Source organism: Pelophylax lessonae, assembly GCF_965119305.1.
Source record: "Pelophylax lessonae genome assembly, chromosome: 3".
NCBI lineage: Eukaryota > Metazoa > Chordata > Amphibia > Anura > Ranidae > Pelophylax > Pelophylax lessonae.
This window is the reverse complement of record NC_138770.1, coordinates 426,291,116-426,304,264: the sequence shown is the minus strand read 5'-3', so window position 1 is coordinate 426,304,264 and position 13,149 is coordinate 426,291,116. Positions and strand designations below refer to the sequence as shown.

At 38.2% G+C, this 13,149-nt stretch overlaps 1 protein-coding gene across 4 annotated transcripts in view; it reads right to left on the bottom strand.

Annotated features, from left to right (window-relative positions):
• The window catches only part of LAMA2 (laminin subunit alpha 2), a 1,405,743-nt gene that overhangs the window by 435,084 nt on the left and 957,510 nt on the right, over positions 1-13,149 (bottom strand). For all 4 annotated transcript variants that reach the window (XM_082249565.1, XM_082249566.1, XM_082249567.1 and 1 more), the window contains one exon: positions 10,547-10,726. In XM_082249565.1, coding sequence (XP_082105691.1) covers positions 10,547-10,726 — 180 coding nt within the window. The remainder of the gene's footprint in view (positions 1-10,546; positions 10,727-13,149) is intronic.

Here is a 13,149-nt window from a genome sequence, read left to right as displayed (position 1 = left end):
CTGCTTGCAGAAGGTTTTTACCGAATGCATAAAATGCAGTAAATTAAAAGGTAACCTTCTGCCTTTACAACCACTTTAAGGACAGTTAAGAAACTGTACTTTATATTCGGATTGCTAGATCTATGGGGAATCAATCCCCTTGCTGCCTTTTTTTTTTTTTTTTTTTTTACATTTATTATTGGGGGCTTTTTTGGTCTCTAGTTTTAAATTGTGTTTAATTTGAGGTCAGCAATTGCTTTTGACTGCTGTCCCATTAATAGCAAACTTTTTTTTATTTCAGCAAGGCTTCTCTCAAAAAAAAGCAGACTTTTGTTTTAGGGGATAATATTTTGGGGGTTTCATTAAATTTTACATACCTTTAGAAGTGGTAACTCTTTGGGAGTGTCTCACAAAAGACAGAATCAATAATCTACAGCAGGAGAAAGAACCCCCAAGCAGTGACATTTTCCATTATCTACAAATAAAACATTTCCTACAAAGGAATATGTGCAAAGGAAAGGTCCCCTTATCCTTACGAAGATGGATAATACAAAGATGTAACTCAGACCCCAATCCACCCGGGATGATCATCCTACAAAATCCCATGCTCCTAACACCCTCTTCACAGAGACCCCCTAAATATGCTAAGAAATGGTCTGCAAATTTACGGCTAGAATTTGATTCACAAGGTCAGTCCCTAATTTGGGAAACAACCATATCCTGCTCTCGTAACGAATTGGCAGTTGAGACTAATTATAAAGTTTTGAGGCGTTAGTATATGGTACTAATCCGGATCGCCCACTATGTACCTGGTTACTACCACTTTGTTTTAGAGGGTGCGGACAAATAGAAATTTATTTCACATGCGGTGGATCTGCCTATAGCATGACAATATTGGGAAGAAGTTTTTCAGATACATTTCGAATGAATAGATTCCTTAATCTCCTTCTAGGCTCAACCTGCTCTCTTAAATCTCAAACCTTTCCCTGTTTAATTCTTTCCCCCCACTTCTCATTTACTCTAAGAGTTTCAACAGTTTTAAATCCCTTCCTCTTCCCCTTCTATATTCCATTCTATGGAACTTCCATGTCCTTATGAAGAACATTATATGCTATCCCTTATTTCTTATTTTTGTTTTTAGCTTTAAAAAAAAAGTTGCACAGCTTTGAACAGTAAAGTGTAAAACTTTTTACATAATGAACAGTTGTTATTGCCCATTTCTGAAAAAAATGTAAAATAAAGTTGATTTTGCATGCAAAAATTAATAAAAAATGAATTCAAAATAAACAAAACCTATTCACCAGGGAAGGGTTAATATTTACTTGCTCCCTATGGAAGAACAGGTAGGTGATACATAAGCCCCCTTGCTGGCACCCGCTACTGACAACCAAAGGTTCTGGGGAACTCAGTTTCCTATGCTGACAGAAACAGGCACTAGTGCTTTGGGATGGTGACCCCTGTTTTTTGGGAAATCCTTCAATGCTGAATAGAATGTGGGGCTGGTATTCAAATTTGAACGTGGAAGCAACTCGGCGAACACCTTATGCTGAAAGTGAACTCCCTAAATGTGAGTGGATGCTAACTTGCTCTAATATAACCAACATATACTATGCAATGGAGGCTTCTCTTGTGTTTCAGTGACCGAAGAGTGGCTGAGTCATCTGCCTTACATGTGCGGTAAGAAGCGGTGCAATTTGTGGTGATCCACAGGCGCCATATTCATTATTTAAAGGCACATAATCACTCACGTGGTTTATTGCAAATATCAGCACTCAGCACTTTATATGTATATGTGATATATGACATGGTACACTAAACACAGCCCATGCACTTTTTACTGAAGTTTTTAACCAGCACGCAGCACTTTGTATTTAAAAGGGCAAACGCACTATATGCACCATATGCACTTTATAAAAATGTATGATTTTATGCAGCTTATCTTTTATTAATGCGCACAGTATACACTTTACCATTGAAATATTCAAAGTGATAGCGCCGATCCCAACAATTTTGCACTTTTTCATGAGAGCTGTATGCTCACTGCTATGGAAATCGTAGTTTGCATGCTTTGTGTGTTGGTCTAGTTTGCTTTTGAAAAGGGGATCATTTATTTTTTTTACATTGAAAAATAATAACATCCTGCTGGTTTTTTAGGATGGTGAAACTACACTGCTTAAAAAAATTAAAGGAATACTTTTTAATCAGAGTACAGAATCAAGTCAATTAAACTCCTGGGATATTGATCTGGTCAATTAAGTTGTTAATCAGTTTCAGCTGCTTTGGTGTTAAGGAATTTAACAACAGTTGCACTAGATGGGCAACAATGAGATGACTTCAAAAACAGTAATGGTTTTACAGGTAGGGGCCAGTGAAATTGTTTTCCCCTACACATTTTTTCTGACTGTTTTTTGCTAGTTTTGCACTTGGCTAGGGTCAGTGTCACTACTGATAGCATGATGCAATACCTGGACCCTATAGAGTTTGCACAGGCAGTCCAACTCCTCCAGGATTACACATTAATACGTGCCATTGCCAGAAGGTTTAAGGTGTACCCCAGCACAGTCTCAAGAGCATGGAGGAGATTCCAGGAGACAGGCAGTTACCTTAGGAGAGCTGGACGGGGCCGTAGAAGGTCCTTAAGCCATCAACAGGACTGGTATCTGTTCTTATGTGCAAGGACGAACAGGATGAGCACTGCCAGAGCCCTACAAAATGACCTCCAGCAGGCCACTGGTGTGAATATCTCTGACCAAACAATCAGAAACAGACTTCATGAGGATGGCCTAAGGGCCTGATGTCCTCTAGTGGGCCCAGTGCTCACTGCCTGGCACAATGGAGCTTGATTGCCATTGAACACCAGAATTGGCAGGTCCGCCACTGGCGCCCTGTGCTTTTCACAGATAAGAGCAGGGTCACCCTGTGCACATGTGACAGACATAAAAGGGTCTGGAGAAGCCATGGAGAATGTTATGCTGCCTATAACATCTTTAAGCACGACCGGTTTGGTGGTGAGTCAGCGATGGTCTGGGGAGGCACATCAATGGAGGGACACACAAATCTCTACAGGCTAGACAATGGCACCCTGACTTTTATTAGATATTGGGATGAAATCCTTGGACCCATTGTCAAACCGTACACTGATACAGTGGGTCCTGGGTTTCTCCTGGTGCACAACAATGGCCGCCCTATGCAGCGAGAATATGCAGCCAGATTCTGAAGAGTGAAGGAATTGATATCATTGAATGACCCGCATGCTCGCCTGACCTAAATCCAATAGAACATCTCTGGGACATTATGTTTCAGTCCATTCCGACGCTGCCAGGTTGAACCTCAGTCTGTTTAGGAGCTCATTGATGCCCTGGTCCAGATCTGGGAGAAAATACCCCAGGACTCCATTGTCTCATTAGGAGCATGCACTGACATTGTCAGGCATGCATACAAGCATATGGAGGCCATACAAACTACTGAGTACAACTTTGTGTTGCTGCAATCAAATTTCAGCAAAATGGACTAGTCTGCTGCATCATTTATTCACTTTGATTTTTGGGGGTGTCTTTAGGTTGATAATTTTCATTTCCATCAAACGATGTGGCATTTTTTCGATCCTAACCCAGTCCATATCTGTATAGATATCCAGCATGATATTTTTCCCTATTGAGATCAGATGTGTTTTTAAAGTGTTCCTTTAATTTTTTTGAGCAGTGTATATTTATATAAAGTTTTAGCATCATATACAGCAATTGTGCAAATAAGTGAAAGGGGCTGCCATTATTTAAAATTTTTATCAAAATGCAATTAGAAATACAAAAATATTCTTCACTGTACCTTAAAGTGGTTGTAAACCCACTTTGTTGACATTTACCTACAGGTAAGCCTATATTAAGGCTTACCTATAGGTGCTATAAATATCTCCTAAACATGCACCGTTTAGGAGATATTTACAGTGCATGCAGCCAATGACGTCATCGGCGCATGCGCTCTGAAGGAACGGCCACCCATGCCGTTCCGTTAGAGCCCAGTGCTGTGAACGGCGGCGGGAGCGATGTAATCGCGCCTCCGGCCAATCAGATGGCCAGTGGACACGATCCAGGAAGAAGGACGGCCGAACATGTTGGCCGTCCTGTCGGCACGGCGGGGGCTTTGTTTTTAGGTAAGTACTTCATAATGAGTATGTATGCATACTAGTATGTGATGCATACTAACTCATTATGCCTTTGTCTTTAAAGGTTTTTTTTTTCACATTTTTTTTTCAGCAGGTTTACTTCCTCTTTAAATTTTTTAATGGCATTTGCTGTCACAACATTCAATTTAACAAAATTCAGCCATCAGCTGCCTGCATAATAAATAGACAAAATGTTGGCAGATACTGATGTGTGAATTATTTAGTGAGTATTTAATAAATTAACCCCTAAGTACAGGGCCATGCTGGAGGAAGATAGGAAGATAATGCCTGAGGTGTCTATTTCTTACTCCACATCACTCCACTTGTCAATGGCTACCAGGATGCAGGCAGCCAGGCCACACATTGTCATTAGTTGCTATGTTGTAGAAAGCCATTTTTCAATGATACTGTGCAGCTCCTGGGATGATAATGCACAGGGCTGAACATGCACTGATGATGAAGTGTCTGTAATGAACGCTCCAGCCTCGATATCGCCTCCGCTAGAAATGAAAAAAACATACCTGGGTTTGGTTCAAGTCAGGTCTGGCGAACATTACTAAGGCTCAGGTCCAGAATCCAAACCTCACTATGTCAATGGGAGCTGAATGTTCAAAAAGGTAATTTTCTATGCTAATAGGCAAGGGATTGTCAAGTGACTAGGGATTCCTTTCATCTATTCCAGAACCCGGTTTAGATGTTAATAGGGGACCCCACACAAAAAAACAGTATGGGATTCCAAGTAAAAATACACACCAGACCCTTATCATTGATGAGGGTCTAGTATGACTGTCAAGGGGGACCCCATGGAAGGGGTAGAGAAGAGCCCTGGGTTTCCCCTTGAAATCCATACCAGACCTAAAGAGTCTGAACATTCCAGGTAAAATTTAAATCAATAGCGCTTGCAGTGTCCCCTAATGGGAGAATTTTATATATTTCACAATAGTGCTTAATATGGATAAATGGTGATATTATCAAATAAATAATTAATTAAATACACTGATAAATAAACAATTAATAAATAAGTGGATAAATAAATAAACCACTGGTGATTATAATCCTTCACAGTGTGCAGTGAAAAAAACTTTCAAATTGGTAAAAAATAAATATATCATGTAGTTCTAAACACAATTCATATAATAATAAAGTGCTGGTGCTCCTTGCTGGATTCCTTAGTGCTTCCTTCACCGTGAGTAAATGAATGAAATGCCCACTCACCGAAAGCTGTGGGTTTTATATGTCATATGACACTAAAACCGTCTGTGCTTGTTAAGAGATCCTGCCCGGATCGAATGGATCTCCCTGGGTCTTTACAGCCACTACGGGTATTTCTTCTACCTCGGGTAGTCTCCTTCAGCCACGATCCCAGCCTTGGAATGTGCCCTTCCTGCAAAGTCCCCTCCAATCACAACCGTGATGAGGAAATAAAAAGCGGATAGTGTGGTATTGTTTCCAATATATTTATTCACACACCCCATGCATAGCAAAGGTAAAATCCATAAAATTTCCAGCAGGTGATAAAGGTGCTCATCCAAAGTTCAAAAAATTGTAACAGCAAATGTGAGGTAACCGTGTTCAAAACCAAACAGACAGGCAAACAAATAGGACCGTCATATGTTCGGCACAAAGAGTGGAGAGCGGTAGTTCCGGTATGCGTTCCACTCGAGTGCGTATGACGTCACCACGTGCGTTCCACCTAACGCGTTTCGTCATTGGCTAGACGTCTTCAGAGGTGGAGTCACACGTCTAGCGTGGGTCTTATATACCAGAGATGCTGCTCAGCACTCCGCCCAACTCCGCTCTGAGAAAACTCTATCCGGAAACCGGAAATGCCTCCATGTCCCCGTATAGTAAATAACATTTATGGCGTGCAATCCATATTTCGGAGCTCAATATTATATAACCATATTCCTTTATCATTTACCCAGTACCATTCTAATATCATGTGTAAACATATGATTAAGTTAGTTTGTGCTACATTATAGAAAACATTCCATACAAAAGGGCACACATATAAATAAATCATATTAATAAAAATATTACATTTTAATTCAAAAATTATTAAAAACATATTAAATCTATATTATTGTGATGGGGGTTAATATCATAAAAATACTGTATTTATGTAATTAATATTAAAATTATCAGAGGTCTAAAATGTATAAATATTATAGTTAAGTGGATTACAAAATTGCTAATATGATATTATATATATAATTTTATTTATAAAATTTTATTATCACGATCTAAAATTATTTATTAAATTAATTAATTAAAATTAATTATTTATGGCTGAACAAAGACATTAATATTTTATAGGATTTATAAATTATCATATTTTATCAAAACTCTATAAAAACTAAGGATTTGAAATAAAACAATTAATGTCCATGTCAATATTCATACCCTTGGGTTGTAGGGTAGAGAGCTCATAAATCCAACGGGACTCATTTTGGGAGACGGCAATTCGCATATTATTGCCCCTCCAATTCTGTTCAATCTTGTCAATGCCCAAGATGGTAAGAAAGGTGGGGTCCCTATTGTGCACCATTCTAAAATGTAGGGAAACACTATGATTCCTGAAACCTTTCTTGATATTAGCAATGTGCTCCCCTATACGTACCCTGAGCTCTCTTGTAGTACGACCCACATATTGTAACCCACAAGGGCAAGTGAGAAGGTATGTGACATGGGTACTCCTGCATGTAATTAGTTTCTTAATGTTATATTTCTTTTTTGTTACGTTTGATTGGAACTCAAGAACTTGTCTTTTCCTCGTTTTCACAGTTTTACATGGTTTGCACCTTCCGCATGAATAGAAACCTTTATAATCTAAAAAAGTTAAAAGTTTCTTGGGGGGATCTGGTACATTCTTTACCAATTTGTCTCTGAGGCTAGGACCTCTGCGGTAGACAAATTTCGGCCGGTTTGGAATAACCTCCTTCAATTTTTCATCCCTCAAAAGAAGGTGCCAGTGCTTTTTGATAATATCTTCCACTTCCCTGTATCTTGTGTTGTACTGTGTGATAAAATTCAAAGAGTAGTCGTTATCTTCTTTTTCTTTATCTCTTAGAAGTAATCCTCTGTCCATATTTTTGACATCATCTCTGGTTTTTTCCAGTGTATTTCTTTTGTATCCTTTTTTATACACTGGAAAAAACCAGAGATGATGTCAAAAATATGGACAGAGGATTACTTCTAAGAGATAAAGAAAAACTTCTTTTAGAAAAACTTTTTTAGATTATAAAGGTTTCTATTCATGCGGAAGGTGCAAACCATGTAAAACTGTGAAAACGAGGAAAAGACAAGTTCTTGAGTTCCAATCAAACGTAACAAAAAAGAAATATAACATTAAGAAACTAATTACATGCAGGAGTACCCATGTCACATACCTTCTCACTTGCCCTTGTGGGTTACAATATGTGGGTCGTACTACAAGAGAGCTCAGGGTACGTATAGGGGAGCACATTGCTAATATCAAGAAAGGTTTCAGGAATCATAGTGTTTCCCTACATTTTAGAATGGTGCACAATAGGGACCCCACCTTTCTTACCATCTTGGGCATTGACAAGATTGAACAGAATTGGAGGGGCAATAATATGCGAATTGCCGTCTCCCAAAATGAGTCCCGTTGGATTTATGAGCTCTCTACCCTACAACCCAAGGGTATGAATATTGACATGGACATTAATTGTTTTATTTCAAATCCTTAGTTTTTATAGAGTTTTGATAAAATATGATAATTTATAAATCCTATAAAATATTAATGTCTTTGTTCAGCCATAAATAATTAATTTTAATTAATTAATTTAATAAATAATTTTAGATCGTGATAATAAAATTTTATAAATAAAATTATATATATAATATCATATTAGCAATTTTGTAATCCACTTAACTATAATATTTATACATTTTAGACCTCTGATAATTTTAATATTAATTACATAAATACAGTATTTTTATGATATTAACCCCCATCACAATAATATAGATTTAATATGTTTTTAATAATTTTTGAATTAAAATGTAATATTTTTATTAATATGATTTATTTATATGTGTGCCCTTTTGTATGGAATGTTTTCTATAATGTAGCACAAACTAACTTAATCATATGTTTACACATGATATTAGAATGGTACTGGGTAAATGATAAAGGAATATGGTTATATAATATTGAGCTCCGAAATATGGATTGCACGCCATAAATGTTATTTACTATACGGGGACATGGAGGCATTTCCGGTTTCCGGATAGAGTTTTCTCAGAGCGGAGTTGGGCGGAGTGCTGAGCGGCATCTCTGGTATATAAGACCCACGCTAGACGTGTGACTCCACCTCTGAAGACGTCTAGCCAATGACGAAACGCGTTAGGTGGAACGCACGTGGTGACGTCATACGCACTCGAGTGGAACGCATACCGGAACTACCGCTCTCCACTCTTTGTGCCGAACATATGACGGTCCTATTTGTTTGCCTGTCTGTTTGGTTTTGAACACGGTTACCTCACATTTGCTGTTACAATTTTTTGAACTTTGGATGAGCACCTTTATCACCTGCTGGAAATGTTATGGATTTTACCTTTGCTATGCATGGGGTGTGTGAATAAATATATTGGAAACAATACCACACTATCCGCTTTTTATTTCCTCATCACGGTTGTGATTGGAGGGGACTTTGCAGGAAGGGCACATTCCAAGGCTGGGATCGTGGCTGAAGGAGACTACCCGAGGTAGAAGAAATACCCGTAGTGGCTGTAAAGACCCAGGGAGATCCATTCGATCCGGGCAGGATCTCTTAACAAGCACAGACGGTTTTAGTGTCATATGACATATAAAACCCACAGCTTTCGGTGAGTGGGCATTTCATTCATTTACTCACGGTGAAGGAAGCACTAAGGAATCCAGCAAGGAGCACCAGCACTTTATTATTATATGAATTGTGTTTAGAACTACATGATATATTTATTTTTTACCAATTTGAAAGTTTTTTTCACTGCACACTGTGAAGGATTATAATCACCAGTGGTTTATTTATTTATCCACTTATTTATTAATTGTTTATTTATCAGTGTATTTAATTAATTATTTATTTGATAATATCACCATTTATCCATATTAAGCACTATTGTGAAATATATAAAATTCTCCCATTAGGGGACACTGCAAGCGCTATAGTTATCACTACTGTGATCACTTTTTTTCATCACCAGCACCCGCACTTTACATAGCAGCTGCAACATATTAATTAAATTAATTTAAATTATTTTATTTATTGATTTTAATCATTAATCACTTTATTTAATCCACTTATTATCATACAATTAGTAAACCAGGTCCTGTTAATTATCTCCCTGGCGCGCTAATATATACAATTCGTATATATTTTTTGTACAAAATTTAAATCAACCAAAACTGTGATAAAAGCTGTTCCTATACTTCCCTATATTACTGTTCCTTTATACTAGACAGCTTTGTTTTTTGTGTGTATAAAAGCAACCAACCCCCCCCCCCCCCTTAAAAAAATAGCAAAGAGGGTTCAAGTTCAAGCAAGAGTTTAGTTTTATTGAGCCAACTTCACTAAAATTGTCTTTGTCTGTTTTCCTGTTCTTTAGAATGAATCTAAAACAAAAAATGGCCCTTTTCAAACATATAATGCAAAAAAATCTTAAAGTAACACATTTTGCAGATTAGGCATACCACCCTATATAATGCACATTTGACAAAACTAATGACATTTTAAAAGTATAGTGAAAACAAAACGTAGAACAAAAATAAAATCTATATACTAAGTAAGTAAAATTACTACTGTAAATTCATTTCCAATCTGTTTAAAATTATGATTCCATTCATCCCCAAAAGAGCAGTTGGTTTCTGCATCTTAAACAGGAAAAAAACTATTTATGTTCTTCCTTACTAAAAATTGTGCATGAATAAATTATTCTCCTTTAGCTTGTACTTTTTCATGTACCCTCCAAAATACCAAAGCTCCTACTGCAAAGTATCAATAAGAAAAAATATTTTTGGGCCTCTCAAGAAAGTAATAGAATGGAGTAAGGAGGACAAGAGATCAAGGAGGAATAAAGAAAGTAGGTGAAAGGAGCTAAGATGGATTTCAATATGTTTCTCTAATTGCAGCAATAAATGTAGGGCATGGGGATGTTTTAAATAATAGGTCAATAAACAACATCATTTACAGTATATTCACAGTTTTTACTCGATCCCATTTGTTCCATGTAAAAACAGCTAAAAATTGTCAAATGTGCAGCAATTATATTATATCTTTGTTTATTGTAAAAAATAAAATTAAAAAAAAAATGAATCCATTGTAAAATGCACTGCACAGTGTAATATGAGTATATCGAAAAAATAAATGTGATATTTGGAAAATATCATGTCTTATTTACCTTTCGACCTTCAAACTGTTGTGGCAGTTTCCAATAAAATGGTTCTGAACGTAAGTCTTGCTTTACTTGATCAATAAATGCTATGATTTCTGGATGTTGGAAAAATACCCCTTTTGTGGTTCGATGCTGCAGGGTAAAGTCTGTTAGTTCGAGTACTGTCTGATCAGGCTTCAGTGACAACTAGAAAACCAATAAAAGAAACAATGTTTTTTAAAAAAACAGCACAAATCTCAGAAAGAAAACCATAAATGTTTTACAACTTCAACCAATATTCATGTTTGGGATTCAGTGCAGCACAAAATAGTTTGTCAAAGCATCATTTACTGAAACCAAAGCTTTATTTTTCTTTTAATTTGATAACTCCTTGCTATGTGTACAACTTCTGGTATTTGTACTGCTCAGTATTAACCTCCTTAAGACTGGCCATTGTATTTAAACAGCCGGTTTGCACCCTTTCTAGGGTAGGTGGGCATACACATTCTTCCTTGTTTATTCACACTTATTTACTATATGTCTCAAAGTCAGCATTAGGGCCAGCACAAAGGCCCCTGCTCCGAGCACTACGTTGTTCTATGGGGGGAGGTAGTGGCGGTACAGAAAAGGTGAGGCTACCGGCCTAATTTGCTGTTTCTGATGCCCCTACTGCCATTTGTCTCATATTAAGGGAGTTAAAACAGGGTCCCAGGATGATTCCACCATGCTGATTTTAAACTCCATTGCACATTGGCAGTGTCATAAACAGTGTTCTCTTTCTCCATTGTCCATTGATGCAATTTGACAGCAGGACTCTGTTTTACTAAACTCCTCCTACATTATGTCATGGGGTTCAAGTATCACAGTGTCTAGCAGTCTATAGTGCCGGCAATGGTTTAGGTACGAGGAGACCCAAGATACTGGCTATGCACATTTTCTACAGGTGAAAGCTCATGAAATAGTTTTTACTGCTTCAACTATCACATGAAAGGGCTTTTAAAAAGGGAACTTTAGGCTCCACAATGAAAATGGAATGGACAGGCAGGATTTTTAATGCAGAAGAGAAATGCTTTATCTCTTCTGCATTAAAGCTACTTACTTGCCTGTCAACCCCTATACAGTAAGTTGCAAAAGCGCAGCTCACTGCACAAATTTGGCAATGCTGAATCTGAAACTCCCATGTGTGACAGACCCCACCAGGACAGGAGCTTTTGGAGAGGACTGCAGAGTAGCCTCTTGCGTACTGACTATGGGCCCTGGCTTTTGAGGGGGGCTCTATTCTTGGGAGGTATGTGCATGGGGGACCCTTAGAGTTTTCTTGCTTTCAGGATTGTCTCCCTGAAACACAGACTGGAAATCTAGGCCCGGGATACATATTAGGGTCCTTTGTGCCCAAACCAGCAATGGCGGCTTTAGACTGTGAGACTCAGAGTAGATGTTAATATAATCAGCTCAAACCAATCTGATACTGGGGTCTCCTGCTATAGTCTGAGACCCGGAAGCCAGCCGCTGACATCTTCAGTGAGTTCTGGGGAAGGCACATTGCTGGATTCCAGGTGAGTATAGTTCTGCTTTAAGTGCTGTACACTCATACAGTGCAGTCATACAAGCCCCTGCTCCTGACGTCATTAGACATTGGAGATCATTGGCTAAAGGTACAGAACTGATTGGAGTGGCTCTAGTCATGTGATCACTGTGAAGTCTAATCACAGCAATCACCAATATAAACAATGTAGTACTGTTTACAATGGTAAGTGCTATCCTTGCTCTCACAATGAAGGAAGGAGGAAATAAGAATTTATTAAGTAAATCCATTAATAAAATAATATTACTTGTGGAGAGAAGGCTGTGATTGCAGGGGGAGGATAAAGAGCCACTAACTACCCATGTTGTGGGATTGTTTTAAAGTGCTGCTGACCACAAATTATTGAGTGTTAGGGCTTTAAAATGTCACTGACCACTAATAATTGAGGCATTTATTGGGGGTGTTTAAAGCATTTTAGGTTTATCCATGACATTTAGACTTTGCACACAATGCAGTTTTAGTGCAAAGCAATTTCATCCTACAGGGAACTTCCACTAATAATGAAAGACTCACACTTGTTTCATTCTGTGGATCTGTACTTTCTGCACCTTACCTGTTGCTTCATGAATATTATCCAATCAGTCTTCAGATCATCAGTCATCAGGTAGGCAATCTCTGATATGAAGAAGAAAAGCCCTGCTCCTCTACCAAGATGGTTGCCTCCATACAGAGACACAGTGTGGAACAGGGTGTGGTAAGTAGTGTTGAGCGAACACGGACTGTATTATTCGTGTTCGTACCGAATAATTGGATTTTTTGTACCCGAACACGGACACGGACACTTTACTGTATGTTCGGGTAAAAATCCGTGTTCGGTCGTTTTATTTCCGGGTTTTGCATGCTTTGGCGCTCTTTTCATGGCGGGCTTTCAACAGCCAATCAACAATCGTTTAACTGGTGTGCCTTAAGCCATCCCAGCCATGCCTGCAAATGTCTCAGTAGCTGTGATTGGCCGTCTGAAGCATGTGACCAAGTCTTTATAAGTTCGAGGCAGCCGCAGCGGCGTCATTATGCTGCTTAGATTCAGGGACAGAGCACACATCAA